Below are 20,276 nucleotides of genomic sequence, written 5' to 3' on the forward strand. Positions count from 1 at the left end.
GCTCTGTAAATCCAACATAATTTGTAGAAGAATTGGTTCGTTAAAGGGAAATTTTGATTCAGAAATTTAGTTTACTAGACTACCAAAAGCCTTTTGGCCTCTATGTTGTTTATAATGCAAAGTAGTTTAGTGCTTTAGTGGTAGTTTAGTGCTTTCAAAAAACACAACTTGTATTTGGGGGATGTTCACTACCTAAGCTAGATTCTAATGTATCTTGGGATAGTATGATGTCACCTAGCAAATCCTTGTTTGGGATGGCAGAAGCATTTCACAACATCCAAACACCCAGAACCTGGACACATGCTTTCACATGGATTGTTTCATTCTAATAGATAATCGCCCTTCATTCTGCATATTGAGTCACTAACACCATTCCTATACCTTTATAAAGTTGTTGTAAATTTGAAACAAAAAAAGTATATTTTGAACCCAAGATACTAGAAAGCCAACATAAAACGGTGAAGGAAAACATTGGTCATTATTAATCACTAATGTTGGCATTTGGAATTATTTTTCTTCCCCTAGGACATATCTGTATGTGGTGGCTGGTGAGGTAAATATTCTCCAGAAGAAATCCATTGTTGATACCTGTCCATGGACCACTATAACACTTTACTTCAATACTTTGCTGGATCAGTTTTCATATCCAAAACCTCATGGGATTTTTTTATATACACCAGAAGTTACATGGGTTGGCACAAGCATAATTATTGTGGTGAAATCAGTAGAATTCCAGGGTTGTTTTATGCCCCAAGTGCTTTTTTTATTTACAGAAAGAAAACCGTAAGCAGAAAGTGATAGTATATTGGTGACATGGTTTATCAACACACAGGGGAAAATGTCCTAAAAGAATAAAGTTGTAGAGGCACTTCTGCATGCCTTTTGCTAAAATAAAAGTGCAGTAGGGTTAGACTTTCCCCCCAAATGGTGACAGAGCTTCTTCTGTAAGCCCTGTCAAGGAGGTCACAAGTCAGGGCAAGAGCAAGACTCAAAATGCAGGAAGTGAATCCTCACTGCCCAGAGTAACGAGCCACCACTTCATTAGATGAATAGGAGCATGACATTTTTTGTAAAGAACATGAGAATTTCTCTGTTGTAACTATTCTAAAAACCTTTGCAATGCATGACATTGGCAGAAACTTTGGCGTACAATCTAGAGTCCATAGGTTTTGACTTGGCTCTGGAGCCAGCTATTGTTTGTTATCTCCACTGTCCACCAATTTCCCTGGCATGTACAGAATCTTGGGAGGGGAGGGCCCTTACTGTACGTGGCTTTTGGAGCAGGCAGTGACAATGTAAACAATTTATACTACTGCTGCTTGCTCCAGAGCTCATTATGGTATGACAGTCCTCCTCAGGTTGTTTGGCATCCTTAGAGGGCTTGAGGAGATTTCCTATTGTGCTGAGCTTATTGAAAAAAAGACAAAAACAAATTAGAGAAGATGTTGTGAGAGGGAAACATTTATATAAAGAATGAAAGAAAAAAGGCTAGAGGGGAAACTTCATGTTGTTACATTGGGTCTCAAAAATTTGAAACATATCGAGGAGCTGTGACAGTAATTTGTTTTGTAATTTGTAAAATATCACCAGTGAGTGAAGTCTGTCCTGTGAATTTTGGGGAAGGGGTGGTGGGGAGGGAGATGGACAGAAATATAACCGTAAATGGTCTTCGAAAACAGTTGGCAAACCTTTACACAACAGTTCTGTTGAAATGTGGTCTTGAAATGAGTAACTGAAGTTAATTCTCTGTTGATTTGTTTTCAGGTGGGCCTCAGAATCCCTTCGAATTCCAGAGGATAAAAAGGGCTGACTAACAGGTCGAAATCTGAGTCTGTTACATCTCAACATGGATTTGATTGGAGAGTGAAGAAAACTCTTTGCTGCTGCTGTTGTTGTTTAAATCTCCCCCATCTTCTGCTCTAGCAGCAGCAATGGGTTGGCTGTTAATCTGATTTGTTATCCCCTGGGAGGACAGTTTGAACCATGAGTCTACAGGCTCAGTCTAAGTCTTCGACCAAGAGGGCTGGGAAGCGGATTGCATTTTTCAATGAGCAGAGTGTCCCAATGAAAGAGGCACAACAGCAACAGCTAAAAGGAGGACAGTATTATGGGCATGGAGGGAATATACCTTCCTCTCAAGCTATGGAGCTTTCCAAATCAGGTGTATTCACTGGAGTCCCCAGCAACGCTGCTTTGTTGAACTCTATTTATGCTCCAGATAGAGGTGAGTCACGGATGACTCCTCAGCAGCTGGCTGCTATTAAGTGGCAGAACTCAATGATGGGCAACCAGGTGCCTGAGAGGGATGATACCAGTTGGCAGCAGCATCCTGGAGGATGGAACCATGGAATGGTTTATGGAGGCAGCCAGAAAGGGGGGCATCCCAATGCCGGTGTCCCTGGTTTCTACCCCCATCCAGATACCCTGAAAAGAAATCGGGAGAAAGGTGTGGTGATGTCCCAGCTAGACCTGTATGGAGATGCTGTCCAGCAGATGATGTCTCAGAAAGCTCAGCTGGAGCAGCAAACACTAGCTAGGCAGCAGGCCCAGATGAATTCTTATCAGCAGCTGCAAAAACAGCAGCAGCAACAGCAGAGTCAGTCCCTGCCTCTGCAGTCCTTCCAGGTGGCCTTTGGCCACCAGGGTCAAAAGCACCCAGAGCTGTTGCACGTCTTTCAGCAGGCTCCCACGTCTTCCAGCCCAGCTTTCACCACCCAGCAGAAGCAGCAAGCTCTTCCGCAGTTGCAGCTGTTTGAGAACTTCTATCCACAGCAGCAGCATCACCAACAGGCAGGCATGCAAGCCTTTGGCCTTCATCAGGCTGCCTCTGTAGCACAGCCTCATGTGGTGGCACCGCCCCATCCCACTCAGCATCACATGGTTGCCCATCAGTTTCATCCAGTTTCTGAGAGGAACCAGGAGCTGCTGAAAGCCCTAACGGAACAGAACCCACAGACTGTACTACCTCAAGCTCAGATCTCCCTCCCAAGGAGATCACGAAGGCTCTCTAAGGAAGGTGTCCTGCCAGCATCTGCTGCAGAGGACGTATTGGCATCCAGGCCACCTGAGGAGTATTCTGGTAATGCGCTGCCACATCACTGGCAACCACAGCAGCATCCAGAAGTCCACGGTCAACACCAGTCTGAAACACTCAACAGCACCAGAGGGAGTTATTCACAGCTGAACAAAGTGGAAACAGAACATGGGGAGATGCCAGCTAGAGGTGAAATGGAGAAACAAGGCCCGTATGAAAGTGCCAGAGGGGGGGGAAAGCCGGTGGCTGTAACTGATAGTGTTAACCAGAGAACTAATGAATTTGGAGGAGTTAGAGGTGGTGTCATCCAGAGCACCCGGAGAAAGCGGCGTACATCCCAAGAAGCAAACTTGCTAACCCTGGCTCAGAAGGCTGTGGAGCTGGCTTCTCTTCAAAATGTCAAGGTAAAGGGTATGTCCTAAATAGGGCTAGCAGGCCCTCTATCTCTTTTCCCTGTATGCAGTGCCTTAAAGTTAGTATCTGTTACTAGTTCTTCTCACCATCTTCTCAGACTGTCATGCCAGCAAGAGTTTGCTGTTTTCAGCAAGTTGTGGTGTTCTAGCACGCAGACTGCTAAACGCAGTTGCTGGAAAACAAGCAATTCTTGTTTTGGAAGTTCAGCTATTTACCACGTTTTGTTCTGGAGACATTTTGCTCTCGGGATTATGCTGGTGTCATGTGAGCCTAGTGGATGGTGAACTTACAAGACCTTTCCGTCTATAGCTGCTTCACCATTTGGAAAGGAAAAAAATGGTGGCACATGCTTGTTCCCCCCCTTCTCCAGAGGTGGTGTTCTCATCCCCTCCAGCATATGTCTCTGGAATGGAAGGGAAAAAATATCTCTGAGTTGCAAACTAGTTCTTCCACTCCCTTCCTTGTAATGAGCCTGAGCTGTCATGTGCTTCAGCTGAGAATATGTGAAAAAAGTGTTATCTCCCCAACCTTTTCCTCCTGCCTCAGTAAAACTACAGGCCTAAGTAAGCTCTGACTTAAAACCCAGTAGTTTTGGTAAAGTCTTCAGAATCCCCTTTTATTTATTTATTTATTTATTTATTATTTTCAGAATCCCTTTGTAAAAGGGAAAGAAAGTAACCTTGTAAACACAGAAAGGAAAAGCTGAAAATGTTTTTGGCAATTTTGACTAATGCATTAGAAACCAGAGAGGCTTTGAATGGAATTTCACAGGGCAGTCAGCTGAGTGGATTTGGTGCCTGTCCAGTAATCTATGTATTCCACTATGCTAAAAGTAATTATGATGAGCTGGGGACTAGGAGAAAGAAGTTGAACCCAGTATGTGCAGTAATAAGGTATTGGACTTGGACAGGTATTCTGGGTCATTGCTCAGCTGTGAGGTTCAGTATGTGTCTGGACACACAACCATCTAACCTCAGTCTTATTGTGAGGATAAAATGAGGTGATCCTACAGTGAGGGGGAAAAGTATTTGATCCCCTGCTGAATTTGCCCGTTTGCCCTCTGGCGAAGAAATGACCAGTCCATAATTTTAATGGTAGGTCTATTGTAGCTGTGAGAGACAGAAGAACAACAGGAAAACTCCCAGAAACCCAGAAGACAAAAGTCAGAGATTGATGTGCATTATAATGAGTGAAATAAGTATTTGATCCCTTTGCAAAAGATGACTTAGTACTTGGTGGCAAAACCCTTGTTGGCAATTACAGAGGTCAGATGTTTCTTGTAGGTGGCCACCAGGTTTGCACACATCTCAGGAGGTATTTTGTCCCACTCCTCTTTGCAGATCCTCTCCAAGTCAGTAAGATTTCGAGGCTGATGTGTAGCTACTCGAACCTTCAGCTCCCTCCACAGATCTTTGATGGGATTAAGGCCTGGAGACTGACTAGGCCACTCCAGGACCTTAATGTGCTTCTTGAGCCACTCCTTTGTTGCCTTGGCCATGTGTTTTGGGTCATTGTCATGCTGGAATACCCATCCTCGACCCATTTTCAATGCCCTGGCTGAGGGAAGGAGGTGCTCACCCAAGATTTGACGATACATGATCCCGTCCATCGTCACTTCAATGCGGTGAAGGTGTCCTGTCCCCTTAGCAGAAAAACACCCCCAAAGCATAATATGTCCCCCTCCATGTTTGATGGTGGGGATGGTGTTCTTGGGGTCGTAGGCAGCATTCCTCCTCCTCCAAACATGGCGAGTTGAGTTGACGCCAAAGAGCTCGATTTTGGTCTCATCTGACCACAACACTTTCACCCAGTTCTCCTCTGGGTCATTCAGATGTGCATTGGCAAACTGCAGATGGGCCTGTACATGTGCTGTCTTGAGCAAGGGGACCTTGCGGGCTCTGCAAGATCTCAGTCCTTCACGGCGTAGTGTGTTACCAACTGTTTTCATGGTGACTATGGTCCCAGCTGCCCTGAGATCATTGACAAGTTCCCCCCGTGTAGTTCTGGGCTGCTTCATCACCTGTCAGGCTGCTATCTCGGTTTCGTTATTGCCTCTGTCTCTGTGCTGTATTGTCTGCCCCCCAAGGTCGCATACCTAGGCCTGGGAACTCAGTTCCTGGGAAACTGTATTCATGCGTGTAATCTCCCGCCTTTCCTGCCTTATAATATCTCCCAGCTAGTGAGCCTCTCATAGCTGTCATTTTATTCGTTTGCACTGTATGCCTATTTGATCAGTAAAAGCCATCTGTTTGGACTCTATATGACTTTGTGGTGATTTCTGGTTCTGTGGGCCAAGGGCTGACATTATGACAGCTATCTCTCATCTTCACCGTTCTCCTAGCCAGGCTGGAGCCCAGGGGGGTTCGCCTGCCACTTGGATGGGAGCTGTGCAGCTCTCCAGGTGATCTACTACCCTGGAGCCCTTCTCAGAGGACCCTACTCTGTTACAAGACTTAATCGCTGAACTTTTCCGGACGACCCGAGAGGTTTGCCGCTTGAGGGGACTGGTACAGGCGCAGTGGCAATCTCTTACAGGACGTCTCTGGATGTTAACATCGGAGGATACTGATGCTCGTTTAGATCTTCAGGACTTGGATCAATTACTGGACGATGCCCGATTGGCGACTGAGGATTTACAAATATTAACTGGACTTTTGGATAATCTTATTTCTCGACAAACTCTTTCTACCATGGCGGGAGCCCCGCCGGAGGGTTTTTCCCTGATCCCGGATGCGGCCAGCTGTCAGGCTGAGGCCAAGCAAGTCGCTATTAGCACCGCTCTTCTCCTTGTGGAATGTACAAAGGACACCCCGGTAGCCACCTTGGCTCAAGTTTTGACCCCGACGTTTGGAGCCGAGGCATCCGCACTGGCGGTTCGAGTACAACCTCTGCTGGGCGGGGAACCTGACCCCATACTCTTGCTCCTCGAGACAGAACTTTTGCCGCGCATTACGGCAGAGACTGCCCTAAGACTTGAGAACGCCAAAGTTCTTGCGGATCAGCAAGCCGCCGAAGCGGCTAGGGTCGCAAGAGAGAGAGAGGCGGCGGAAGCAGCCAGGGCGGCTGCAGCAAGGATTAGGAATCAGGCGAACGTGGACACGCGCCCCAAGGACTATGTACTGGGACTATCAGGTCTAACTTTTTCCCCGGCGTTTGTCCCGTCGCGTGCGACCCAACGCGCACGCCGTTTGGCTGACCGACGTCGAGACTCAGATGAGTCTGAAGACGAGGATTTATATGGGGATAGCTCTCAATGGGCCACGAGCTTCCGAACCAGTAAGCCTCATCTTACTGGTGGCCCAAGTGAGGAGGTTCATCTTTTACGAGCCCAGAATCGGGAGCTCTCCGACCGTGTTGATCAACTCCAGGAAGTAATGGAACTTATGCTTCAAGAGAACAGGCAATTACAACAAACCCTGATAGCTCAGAGACAGCCCGTTCCGATACCGGGTCAGGGGGTACCCGTACAACCACCCGCTAATGTGCCTGCTCCACCCTTACCTCCTGGAGCTCCTGTTGCTCCTCCGCCCGGACCACCCGTGCAACCACCTGCTAATGTGCCTGCTCCACCCTTACCTCCTGGAGCTCCTGTTGCTCCTCCGCCCGGACCACCCGTGCAACCGGGTCAACCCGCGCCCGGCCCTTGGAAGCAACTCAAATTGAGGACTACGTATGACGGATCTCTTGAGACTTTGCCTTGTTTCTTGCATCAAGTGGACAGTTATATGCGAGAACAAGGTCAACTTTTCCCCACGGAAGATAGCCGGGTGCGGTACGTAGCTTCCCTCCTGACAGGCAAAGCGGCTGACTGGATGGTCCTCCAGTTTGACACCCGCTCTCGTGCGATTCGTTCCCTCAACAACTTCATGACTGCCCTGAGAAGGAGGTTTGAGGACCCCTTCCTGGGGGAAAGAGCCAAAACGGAACTCTTACAATTAAAACAAGGCTCTGCTACAGTTCGGGAATTTGCCGATGAATTTCAGCGACTGGCAAGTAAAATTGTAGGTTGGCCCGAGACCACCCTAATCCATCATTTCAGGGAAGCCTTGCATCCTGACATTCTGAACTGGTCTTACATGCGGGGCGATCCCGATACCCTCGAAGGCTGGATCCTATTAGCCGAGGAAGTGGAAAGCCGCCGCCGCTTTATTTCTCTCGTCCGTCAAAAGCACAAGGAGAAGGGCACCCAAAAGCCTCAACCCAAGGCACCACTGCTCGTCCCACGAAATCCCCCACGTCCGCTCCAGGAACGTGAAGCCCGATTTCAGAGGGGTGCCTGTCTTACATGCGGAGAAATGGGCCACTTTGCAGCCGTTTGCCCACGCCGCCAGGAATTATTTCGTCCCAGCACGACAACCCGCGCCCGAGGTCGTCCACCACGCAGAGGCACCGCGGCCACCCGCAGCGCAGCTCCGGGAAGGCCCACACCCTCTGCACTCCATGCCGGGGACCCAGCCTCCCTGCCTGCTTCCAACGACCCCGCCGGGTCTCGGATTACAAGTGCCCCATTGGGGGACAGCTTTCCCTCTTCGGATGAGGAAAACCCTTGGATTTCTCCAGCCTTAAACCTGGAATCTCCCCTCGACTTGTCAAAAAACGGCTCCGGTCTGTGGTGAATGGAGCATCTCCACAGACCTCTCAGGATCTTCCTATCAAACCGAATGCTCCTACCAAAATCAAAGAAGTGGACTCCACCGTCTACGTGGATGCAGTTTTACAACAACTTAACGGAGGTCCACAAATCCCCGTCAAAGCACTAATTGACTCCGGTTGCTGTCGCACTCTCATAAGCGAAGCCACGTTTGCTGCACTCAGAGCCGACTCAGAGGCTTTACCCGCCCCCGTCCAATTTGCTCAAATGGACGGGAGCCAATTCCAGGGGGGTCCAGTTGATCACCGCACCATAGGGGTGGCAATGGGAATTGGTTCCCACTGGGAACAAATAGACTTCACTATAGCCCCTATCCGATTTGAAGTGGTCTTGGGAATTAACTGGATTAAAGGACATAGTCCCAGTATTGATTGGGAAACAAACACTATCTCTTTCGCTAGTCCCACCTGCGACCAGCATCGGCAAAACTTTGCTCTGCCATTTCCGCCCGTTCCAGCATTAACCTCTACTGCCCCAGTACCACCGGCTCTACCCGCTGTATACCGGGACTTTGAAGATGTCTTCGACCTTAGGGAATGTGATGCCTTACCCCCCCACCGGGCCTCAGACTGTGCGATTGAAGTAGTAAAGGACTGCACATTAACCAAAAGTAAGATTTACCCTATGAGCGCTTCCGAGCGCACTGTCCTCCGGGACTTTTTGGACAAAAACCTCGCCAGAGGGTTCATTCGCCCTTCGAATGCCCCAAACTCGGCCCCCGCGTTTTTCGTCCGGAAAAAAGAGGGCGACCTTCGCCTGTGCATTGACTTCAGAAAGCTCAATGCGGTTACCCAGACCAACGCCTATCCTATCCCATTAATATCGGATATTTTGGGACAATTACAGGAAGGCCGTGTGTTCTCTAAATTAGACTTGGTGGAAGCCTACTACCGAGTCCGTATCCGCGAAGGAGATGAACACCTCACTGCCTTCTCTAGCTGTTTCGGAATGTATGAATTCCTTGTAATGCCATTCGGATTAAAAGGGGCCCCGGGGGTCTTCATGCAACTCATCAATGAAATCCTACATGACCTTCTATATCGTGGGGTGGTGGTCTACTTAGATGACATTCTCATTTATTCGAAAACTGTGGACGAGCATGTGACTCTGGTCAGGGAAGTTCTACAACGCCTGCGTAACCATCAATGTTCGCTAAACTAGCTAAGTGTGAATTTCACCAAAGCAAACTCACGTTTTTGGGATACATCATCTCCCACCAAGGTCTTCGCATGGACCCCGCCAAAGTCCAAGCCGTCCTCGATTGGACTCCCCCCACCAACCGTAAGCAAGTACAGCAATTTCTGGGATTTGCAAACTTCTATCGGGGATTCATCCCTAACTTCGCCCAAGTGGCTCTACCCATTACGGACCTGCTGAAAACTAAGGGAAAAGTAAGCTCGGCTGCCTTGCCCTCCGCAAAAATCCTATGGACTGAGCAATGCCAAGCCGCCTTTCTGGCCCTCAAACGCCTCTTCACTTCGGAGCCGGTGCTACGGCACCCAGACCCAAATCAAATGTTCATTGTGCAAGTCGATGCTTCCGATGTAGCCATGGGAGGGGCTCTCCTCCAGCAAGGACCGGACGGTCTTCTTCACCCTTGCGCTTACTTTTCAAAAAAATTTGCGCACGCTCAATTAAACTGGCCCATCTGGGAGAAAGAGGCCTCTGCAGTTCATCATGCACTGACTTTATGGCGGCAATTCTTGGAAGGGTCTAAAGTACCCTTTGAAGTTTGGACCGATCACAAAAATCTAGCTGCCCTCACGGGGTCCCATAAGCTATCGGCGAAACAACAACGGTGGGCGGAGTTCTTTGCTCAGTTCCGTTTCACCCTGAAGCACGTCCCTGGGAAGCAGAACGTTCTCGCGGATGCCCTCTCCCGTTTACCACAATATCCGGTAAAACTCGAAAGACCCACCAACTCTCTGTTCACCCCTATGCAACGTGGGGCCCTACCTATGCTGGCTGTGCAAACCCGATCCCAGCATCAGCACACCTTCCCTAACTCGCAAGCTCCGCCAGCCCAACCGGCTGCCCAGCCGCCACCGCAACAGACCGGAGTTCCCGCCCCTCCTACCCCTCCAACCGCTCAGCCGCCTGCAGTCTGCGCGCCGCCGCACGTAAGCACTAGCCCTATAACTGTTTCTCAGATCTCCATGACCGACGGGGGGGCTCCCTCCAAAATCCCCATCTCCGAATCCTTTTTAACTGTCCTTCGGGACCAGTGCCTTTTAGAACGTTCCGCTCATACCCTACCTCCTGGTGTTTTGGAACAAGGGGGGTCCTGGTACAAAGACTCAAAATTGTATGTACCCAAAGCTCTCCGGAAGGACGTTTTACATTTAGCTCATGGAGCCAAAACAGCTGGGCACTTTGGGTTTCTGAAGACCCTTCACTTATTGCGCAGACAGTTCTGGTGGGGGGGGGAATGCGTTCCGACATTGACTCCTTCATCCGCAGCTGTCCCGTTTGTGCCGCTGCGAAACGATCGCAGGGCAAACCCCCGGGACTGCTACAAACTCTTGAAACGCCCAGCAGACCTTGGGAAGTGATTGCTATGGACTTCATGACTGATCTCCCTCTCAGTGGGGGTAAAACTGTGCTGTGGGTTGTTACTGATTTGTTTTCTAAGCAAATACATTTGATTCCATGCGCAGGGATCCCCTCTGCTCAGAAACTGGCCCGCCTCTTCGTGACGCATATCTTTCGTTTACATTCGTTTCCGCGTAAAATAATTTGTGACCGCGGAAGTGGTTTCGTTTCTAAGTTTTGGAAAGCTTTCCTCAAGTTGGTGGGGGTGGAACAGGGATTGTCTAGTGCATACCATCCTCAAACTGATGGTCAAACTGAACGTGTCAATGCTGTACTTGAATGTTATTTGCGTTGTTATGTTAACTACCACCAGGATAACTGGGTGGAACTGTTACCTTTAGCAGAATATGCCTACAATAATGCCATGCATCAATCCACAGGTTTTAGCCCGTTTTTTGCTGTGTATGGACAAGATTTCAGTCCCATCGCTCCTACAGATGATGTAGAGGGGGAGGGGAACCCCGACATTGCCTCCTGGGCACACGCCCTCCGTACCACTTGGCCCTGGCTCGTTAGCAACCTCGACCGGGCCAAACGTAAATACAAAGCGCAAGCTGACAAACATCGCTCCCCCGGGGGTGATCTGCAAGTGGGTGCTTTGGTTTACCTTTCCACCAAAAATCTCCGTTCCACCCAACCGTGCCATAAGCTCAGCGCCAAATTCATTGGCCCTTTCCCCATTACTCGGGTCATAAACCCTGTCACAGTGGAACTGGCTCTCCCCAAATCCTTGAGGCGTGTGCATCCTGTTTTCCACATAAGCCTCCTCAAACCCCATGTTGCTTCTCCACGGTGGCATCCGGACCCACCGCCTGCGCAACCCATCATGGTGGGGGGGGAAGAACACTTCGAAGTCTCCAAGATCCTTGACTCCCGTATTCACCATGGCAATCTGCAATATCTAGTTCGTTGGAAACATTTCCCCCCTGCCTATGACGAATGGGTGCGCGCACGGGATGTCTCCGCCCCCGACCTCGTCGACGCCTTTCACATTGCTTACCCGGACAGGCCAGCCCCCTTGCGAACTGGGAGGGGGCCTTGAGGGGAGCAGAATGTCAGGCTGCTATCTCGGTTTCGTTATTGCCTCTGTCTCTGTGCTGTATTGTCTGCCCCCCAAGGTCGCATACCTAGGCCTGGGAACTCAGCTCCTGGGAAACTGTATTCATGCGTGTAATCTCCCGCCTTTCCTGCCTTATAATATCTCCCAGCTAGTGAGCCTCTCATAGCTGTCATTTTATTCGTTTGCACTGTATGCCTATTTGATCAGTAAAAGCCATCTGTTTGGACTCTATATGACTTTGTGGTGATTTCTGGTTCTGTGGGCCAAGGGCTGACATCACCGTTCTCATGATCATTGCAACTCCACGAGATGAGATCTTGCATGGAGCCCCAGACTGAGGGAGGTTGACAGATAGGGTTAGGGTTGTCACCTTCTCACCAAGCTGCTTGGCAATAGTCTTGTAGCCCAGTCCAGCCTTGTTCAGGTCTACAATCTTGTCCCTGACATTCTTGGACAGCTCTTTGGTCTTGGTCATGGTGGCTAGTTTGGAATCTGATGGATTGATTGCTTCTGTCGACAGCAGAACCCTAACCCTAACCTGGCTGGTTGATAGGGGATCAAATACTTATTTCACTCATTATAATGCACATCAATCTCTGACTTTTGTCTTCTGGGTTTCTGGGGTTTTTCCTGTTGTTATTCAGTCTCTCACAGCTACAATAAACCTACCATTAAAATTATGGACTGGTCATTTCTTCATCAGAGGGCAAACGGGCAAATTTAGCAGGGGATCAAATACTTTCCCCCCTCATTGTATGTATGCCCATCAAAAAAACAGCAGGGTTGAAGTGTAATTAATACAAAAATAATGCATTGAGAAATAATGTCTTTTTTAAATTTAAAACATGTCTATGCCATTTACAACAAAAATGTAAAACATCACTTGTAAAACAGGAATACATCTAAACAACAGAAATGGAGAACCAGAACAAGGAAAATGGAATTATTTTCATTGCTTCTAACTACCCTTGAATATTGAGGAATAGTATGCCATGTCTTAGGACAATAGTATGCCATGTCTTGGGACAAGAACTAGAGATGTAAATTTTCCAGATATTTTGAAGCCATTGAAAAATTGCTTTTTTATTCATTTTTTTTAAAATAGTGGAAGTGTGGGGGGAAATGGAAATATATGCAATGCTTACAGCACATTCCTGGGGGAGGGGTATTTCTGCAGCGGCCAGAAGCAGCACACCCACGCCTCCTGCTCAGAGGCTTCCTGGCCTCCATGGAGGTAAAAGAGGTATTTAAAAATAAAAATAAAAAATAGAAAAAAGGAAAAGACACCCCTTTGAGAACAGCAAGGCTACGACTCAAAAAAAGGTGTCATAGCTATGCTGCTGTGTGAGGGGGTGTTCCCAGGGCGAAAGGGGTTAAATAGCTGACTAGTGTCAACTCCCCCCTGGGAATGCCTACCCCATGCCGGCGTGGGCATTTACTTCCAGTATTTAGTTTCTGGAGTGGCTGCGCTGGTGGGGGAGGCTGGCACAGCTCTGTGGCTTCCAGGCACCGCCATAAATGCCCCCCATGACAGCATAAGTTCCCATTATCATGGGAAAACTGGGCACACCACCACGGGGTCATGCTGGCTCCTAACAAGCTTTACCTCCCCCCCCCCAGGAGGGTGTAGTTATTCTCTTTTCAGACTTCAAGTACTTTTAACAACATAAAATGCATAATTTATAACATAGCATATAAAGTTATACTATTTGGTATATTTATGGAATCTGAAAGTAAAAATGTCTTCATTTTATTTGAGAAAAGTTGCAAATGTACCCAGTGTATTAGTTGCAAACTGCTTTTTTATATATAATATATGAAGAGAGATAATTATTAAGCTCCTTGGTCATTTTATCTTCCAGGCAACCTCAACACCATGTTTATGCAATTTTAATCTGCAGATTATTCTTGCCAGTAACTCATTTCATTTTATTTATTAAATCGTTTCTGTGCCACATCTTAATGTGTCATGGTAGTTTTCTCAAATTCTGCAACTTTCCTTGTGTCACATTGCCTGCTGGCAAAATTGTGATACCTTTCAATATTGGCAGAGAGATGGCTTTAGACTAGTGGTGTCGAACTCATCTGTTACGAGGGCTGGACATGACATAAATGTCACTTGGTCGGGCCGGACCACACCTCACCAGCCCAGATTGGGACTGGAGGTGTGTGACTGCCTTGGCTGGCTCGCGGGCCGGATAAGAGCTCTCACAGGGCTGCATGTGGCCCCTGGGCCGGATGTTTGACACCCCTCCTTTAGACTTTGAGCTCATTTGTAGGAAGAACATCAATTTTTTAATCCACCCCCTCCCAAATTCAATGCAGATATTAAAAGTACTTAATGAAGGAAAGTTTCAGTGATCTTAAGATGTCCGTGGGCTTTCTGTTCCAAGGAACCAGAAACTTCAGAAGAAAAGAACAAAAGCGAGGTGGTGGCGGCAGCACCGAGGAGTGTGGTGGAATATGCCAGTTCTCCACCAGCCCCGAAGAAAACCCGGGAGGACAGCAGTCTTGTACCTCTCATCATGCCTGTATCTGTGCCAGTGAGGAGACTGGACTGTCAAGATGTTGGCAGGGAGAAAGGCGAAGAAGGGAAGCTCCAGCGGTTCATGATGAATGACCGTGGCCTTTCTGAAAGCAAACCTTCTGTAATAGTCACTAGGAGAAGGTCCAATCGCAATTTGAACACGGATGTGTCTGCTCAGGTAGGACTGTTTTTAGAATCCTGGAGGTGGGGTGGAAATAATCCCATGAGCTAGTTAAGGGAATTTTCCTCCCTCTCCCTTACCATGTCTGGGCACATCTCTCCTGAGTAGATTGTGATATGTGTAAACGTTTTTGTTCTGTGTGCAGCTTTAATGCAAGTAAGGCAGTGTTGTTTGTAGGTGGACGGGTGGGTTACTGCTAGTCAAATTATCCATACTCAACAGTAATGTGTGATGGATTCTGTATTTGAGTAAGCTCTTTGGACTGTAATGATGACCCCCCCCCCTCCATGCACATACCATGTGTTCTGTTGTTAAATCCCTGGGGTATATTTTGGTTTTCTAGCCTTGAAAGAGGATTGTGATCCTGGATCTGAATGTATTCTATCTGTGCCTAGATTCCTGTCTGCTGTCTGGTAGTGTAGAGCATGTTGGCTTTTGTTTCTGACTGGGGTTAAAAAGGCAAACCAGCACCTCCTGGCAACTTGGAAAGGGGAAACTAGGGCTCATCAAAGGCACTTTCCTTTGGTACCAGTTTGATACCAACACTTTTTATTGAAAATATGGTGTTTCCAATAAAGGTTGTTATGCTTTGTATATTATATGTGTAGATTATTTTTAAAAATTTCACAAGCAACACATATGCTCCTAAATTTTGCAGGTTCTTAGGGTCACTTCAAATGTTATGGCTTTATACAGAGAGAGCGCATGGGAAAGACATGTTTCGGTTGTGGCGGGTGAGGGATACACCAGTCTTTCCATGGTTTCTTCCTTTGTAAAAGTGTTTTCCCTGCATGAAAGTCCTACATAGTGGTAGAACATGAAATGCTTTCACTGTGCCTACATAAATTCTGAATACATTGGAAAGCCATGCCTTAATATGTGCGTGTGTGTAGAGGGGAATTTTTAGATGGATATTATTTTTGTTGGAGCATTTCTATGTTGCTTTTCTACCTGAAGGGATAAAAGCAGTTTAGGGAAAATTCCAAATTCCAAAACTAGCTAAACAAATAAAACAATGAACACAAATCTGTCTGGGCTGATGTTTGTCCACCAGGCTACGTTCTGTGGGCCTAAGCCTACAATATTATATCCTCGTAGTTATTCATCAAAGAAAAAAAATATATATTCTGAGAGAAAAATATCCCTACTGGGCCATCCAGAACATGTGTATAGGCTGTTCTCTCGATGGTTGTTCAAATGATAACTTCCTTTTGTTTATTCTTTGAGGTTGTTTGAGTCTGTCTCTACAGCTCAGAAAAAATCACAAGGTGAATGTTCTTAGAGGTGGCAGAAGCCAAAAAGTGCAGTTGGTGGTTAGGAGTAGGTGTTCGGCTTGCCTTATGTGCCTTTCTTGGAGTGAATAAGTAGTACCGGTTAGAGCCGAAGGTCTGAAAGCAAAGACTGGTCTTTTTTTCTTCTTCTTTTCTTTAAAATCCTTTGTTGATGGTGCTTTTATATATCATAACAACCATGTAGGTTAAAAATAAATAAATGCTTGCTGATGTAAACTGATAGAAGCAGTCATTTGTTTCTGTTTGGTTTATCTTTAATTTTGAGACATCAGTGAGTTCACAGTGCAATTCTACAGAACACTTCGCTGGGAGTAAGCCCTATTGAGCAGACTTCAGTAAGATTCTAAGTAGACCTGCTTTGGATTGCTCTCTATAGCATGAGGTGTGTGAAGTAAAACCATATTTCTTTTTTATAGCATGAAGGCTCTGCTACAAAAGAAGAAATGGAGGGGTTTGTCCGGAAACCAAAGCAGCGGCCCAGGCCAGAGCCTCTCTTCATCCCACCAAAAGCCTTTATTGCTCCTCCAGTCTATTCCAACATCACACCCTACCAGAGCCACCTGCGGTCACCTGTCCGCCTGGCAGATCAGCCTTCAGATAGGAACTTCGAGCTACCACCGTACACTCCCCCACCGATACTCAGTCCTGTGCGAGAGGGCTCAGGACTGTATTTCAATGCTATTCTTTCTGCAAGTGGTAACTCTGTTCCACCCCCCATGACTCCTAAAAGTTCGCACAGGACTCTGCTGAGATCCAGTAAGTTTCTACATCTCTCTATCTTTTTTTGGTTAGGGGGCGTTAAATGGCAGGAGCATCAAGGTTGGGGGGGCGGAATAATAACTGCTGTTAAATTCAATAATTTGTTGGCAAGATGAATTCAGATCTGACCCCAGTCATTAGTGCTAAGATTTATGTGTACGTTCGTTATACTGGGACTTAATGTCCTTCATTAGAAAATTGTGTTGAAACAGTAGCTAAAGCTGTATTGGAAGGGCTGCTAGAAAGCAAAAATGTGGCATGATGGAGAGATGGTCTTAAGATCTTGCTCTAGCTCTGTTCTCCCCCCTCGTCCCTTATAGGAAATATCATTTGGCAAAAATGTTTGTATGGTAGAGAGAATAATTAAAACCCCAGAGAGAGAAAAAAGTATATCATTTCACTCTATAGGGCAATTACAATTTCCTTTTAAGTGTCAATGGGGGTAAAAATGGCCTTGGCACCATGAGTTTATGCAGTTTGCAGTTGAAATTTGCAAAACATTGTGGGGTGTGTGTGTGCTGAAATACTGGAAGGCAATTGACTTCATTAATGTTGAGGAAAGTGTGAAGTATAAATGGTGACTGAAAACCAAATTTTATCCATCTCCCCTCCCCCCCGCTCTTAGGGTCAGTTTGACCCCATTATCTGTATATCCCTTGAGCAGAAGTTAATAAAAGTGATAAATGGTTTCATTTTTACTTGCAGATAGTGCAGAAGTTACCCCTCCTGTCCTTTCAGTAATGGGAGAGGCTACTCCAGTCAGCATCGAACCGTAAGTATCACTTAAAAATAGGTACATCACCTATTTGCCTAGTCCCTTTAACTGGAGATGCCGGGGATTGAACCTGGGACCTTCTGCATACAAAGCAGAGGCTCTACCACTAAACCATGGCCCCTCCCTGTGAATATCAGAATCCTGTGTATATCAACAGTTGGTACTGATACGCATAGGAGTGGGTTTAGGCAGGTTCAAATCCCCATTCCCGCTCTGAGGGAAGGGCATCTTGAAAGCTTGGGTTTTCCTGCTTTTGCTCAGGGAGGCAGGATCTAATTTTAACTTCTTTTCTCTCTGGCTGGAAAGCCTCAGCTTCCACTTTCCTTCCTGCCTTGCCGGGGAGTGCACACTAGTAGTCCTGCTCCGTGTGCAGTAACTAGGCTAGTTAGGTTTTTGTATTCTTTGTCCATCCTATGTGTTTCCTACTGTTTGTGTTTGTTTTTAAAAAAAATAGTCGCGTCTTCTCCCGGTCCCCGGCCCCTCTAAAATGGCGGCTTCCACCGGTGAGCGCGAAGATGATCTCTTGTCAGTGGGCGATTTCGATCCTGCCCTCCACTCCAAGGAGATCAGGGAGCAGGAAGACTGTCGCAGTGAGCGACAGGGCAAAACTAGGCTTGGGGTGACAGTTCAAAAGCTGTCTTGGAAGCTGCAGGTCAGTGGTGTCATACCTCCTCCTGGTCTCAGAATAGTGCTTCTCATTGGAACCCCCATGTTGAAGGGGCTCTGACCTCTGCCACCTGAACTTCTGGTGATCAGACATGGATGGCATCATGATCAGTAGTCTTCTCACCATTGGTGTAACATGAAGGGTGCGGCTGTATCAGATTCAGAACAAATGAACATCACAGTGCAGATGTAGGGCATCCAGAATGCATGTGAAATTCCTAATACAGCAAAGGAATCTGCTGTGTGACTGGGCCTCATCTTGGGGTTGTGGCTCAGTGGTAGAGCTCTTGCTGTGCATGCTGGAGGCTCCAAGGTCAACCCCTGGCATCTCCAGTTAGAAGGACCAGGTAGTAGGTGAGAGGAAAGAGTTCTGCTGGAGACCCCATAGGCTACCGCTAGTCACACTAGAAAATATTGGCCTAACACGACCTGAGTTCGATCCCGACGGAAGTTGGTTTCAGGTAGCCGGCTCAAGGTTGACTCAGCCTTCCATCCTTCCGAGGTTGGTGGAATGAGTACCTAGCTTGCTGGGGGTAAAGGGAAGATGACTGGGGAAGGCACTGGCAAACCACCCCGCAAAACAAAAGTCTGCCTAGTAAACGTCGGGATGTGACGTCACCCCATGGATTAGGAATGACCGGTGCTTGTACAGGGGACCTTTACCTTTAAGTACACTCTGTACAGGGCAGTTTCTTGTGTGTTCAGTCTGTGCATGGAAACTTGGCTCCTTGTGGATATTTCCCTGCAGGGCTGGAATGCTTCTGAATTGTAGGGTTTTTTAATATAAAGAAATGATACTGAAACTGAAGAGAGACTGAGTTTTGTCCTGAGTCTTGAAGTCCTACTCCAGCATGCTCTGCTTAAATCCTTCAGTGCCCTGCTCCACTCGTTTGGGGGAGGGGGGATTGGTTACCTTTCCTCCTTTTCAAGATGAATCAGAAAGCAAAAAGGGGGATGTAAGAGAACAATCTGTGTATTATTCTGGGCAACAGCTGCTGAAATCCGGAATTTAGCCAGTCTCCAGATTGAACAGCAGGCAGATAACCTTCTGCTAAACTAACTCTCTCTCTCTCCCCCTCCCTCTCTCTCCGTCCCTGTCTTTCTCACATACACAACTTGGAGTGTTCTTTATAAAACATATTTTTAGCACTGCAATGCTCATATGATGAGATTCAGCCACATTCCCTGGAGATGGCAGATTTTAGGCCCCCTGCTAATTATACATATTTAATGCAGAAGCAAAAAGGAACAGGAGAACCTCCCCCCTCACACAAAAAAAGTATTTTTGGAATACCTTAAAAAAACTCATAAACATGGAGTGTGTGTGTTTATTTTGTTGATTTATTAAACCCATAAGAAGCCCACAGTGGTGTGAAATGTACTTGCCCAAGATTAGTGAGTAATTCCCACTCTACCCACTGGCCCTCTTGTATCCAGATACAAAACAAAATTATGCTTGAACTGGGTCTTTGAGCCTTCCACAATTTTTGTTCAGCAAGTCATGATATAAAAAAGTATGGAGTGGAAAAAGGATGTTTCTGTGCTTAGCTATTATACAACAGTACCGACCTGTACTGTTGGTTCAGACATAAAGCCAAACTGAGTAGTGTATTCATGCCCTTCATCCTTCCCACAAGTGATCAGAATTGATTAGGGCTGCTGCTTCTGCTCAAGCCATAGATAGCCATTACATCTAACCAACAGCCTATGCTTTAAACTTCCCCTCCAAACCAACTTTAAGCCTTGGTTTGGAGAACTGAAACCATAGATTGCTGACATGGATTGAGCTAAAGCAGGTCATTAATTGACTACCCAAGTATGCACATAGAAGAGAGAGCAAGCCAGCGCAGCACATGTTCATGCAGCATCTAAGGGTGGTTTGGGATGGCTGTTTGTCTTGTGTGAGATTGTGAGAGGTGTTGTCAAGTAGCTTCCAGCATTTGGTAACCCTGTGAATTAATGACCTCCAAAATGTCCTATCATGTACAGCCTTGCTCAGGTCTTGCAGTCTGAGGGCCGTGGCTTCCATAATTGAGTCCGTCCATCTCATGTTAGGTCTTCATGCTGCCTTCAACTTTTCCTAGCATTATTGTTTTTTTCCAGTAACTCTTGTCTTTTCATAATGTGACCAAAGAATGATAGCCTCAGTTGAGTCATTTTAGCTTCTAGGGAGAGTTGAGGCTTGATTTGACCTAGAACCCACTGATCTGCTCCAAAACCATATTTCAAATGAATCCACTTTCTTCCTGTCAGCTGTCTTCATTGTTCAACTTTCATACCCATACATATTAATGGGGAATACTATGGTGTGAATTCCTCTTCAGC

At 46.9% G+C, this 20,276-nt stretch overlaps 1 protein-coding gene across 1 annotated transcript in view; it reads left to right on the forward strand.

Annotated features, from left to right (window-relative positions):
- The first annotated feature begins 1,983 nt into the window (after nt 1–1,983).
- Nucleotides 1,984–20,276, forward strand: part of MIDEAS (mitotic deacetylase associated SANT domain protein) — a 35,277-nt gene continuing 16,984 nt past the window's right edge. The window contains exons 1-4 of the mRNA XM_056851120.1: nt 1,984–3,438; nt 14,145–14,456; nt 16,168–16,507; nt 17,216–17,282. Of these exons, the coding sequence (XP_056707098.1) occupies nt 1,984–3,438; nt 14,145–14,456; nt 16,168–16,507; nt 17,216–17,282 (2,174 nt within the window). The remainder of the gene's footprint in view (nt 3,439–14,144; nt 14,457–16,167; nt 16,508–17,215; nt 17,283–20,276) is intronic.

Source organism: Euleptes europaea, chromosome 6 (genome assembly GCF_029931775.1).
Source record: "Euleptes europaea isolate rEulEur1 chromosome 6, rEulEur1.hap1, whole genome shotgun sequence".
Classification (NCBI taxonomy): Eukaryota; Metazoa; Chordata; class Lepidosauria; order Squamata; family Sphaerodactylidae; genus Euleptes; species Euleptes europaea.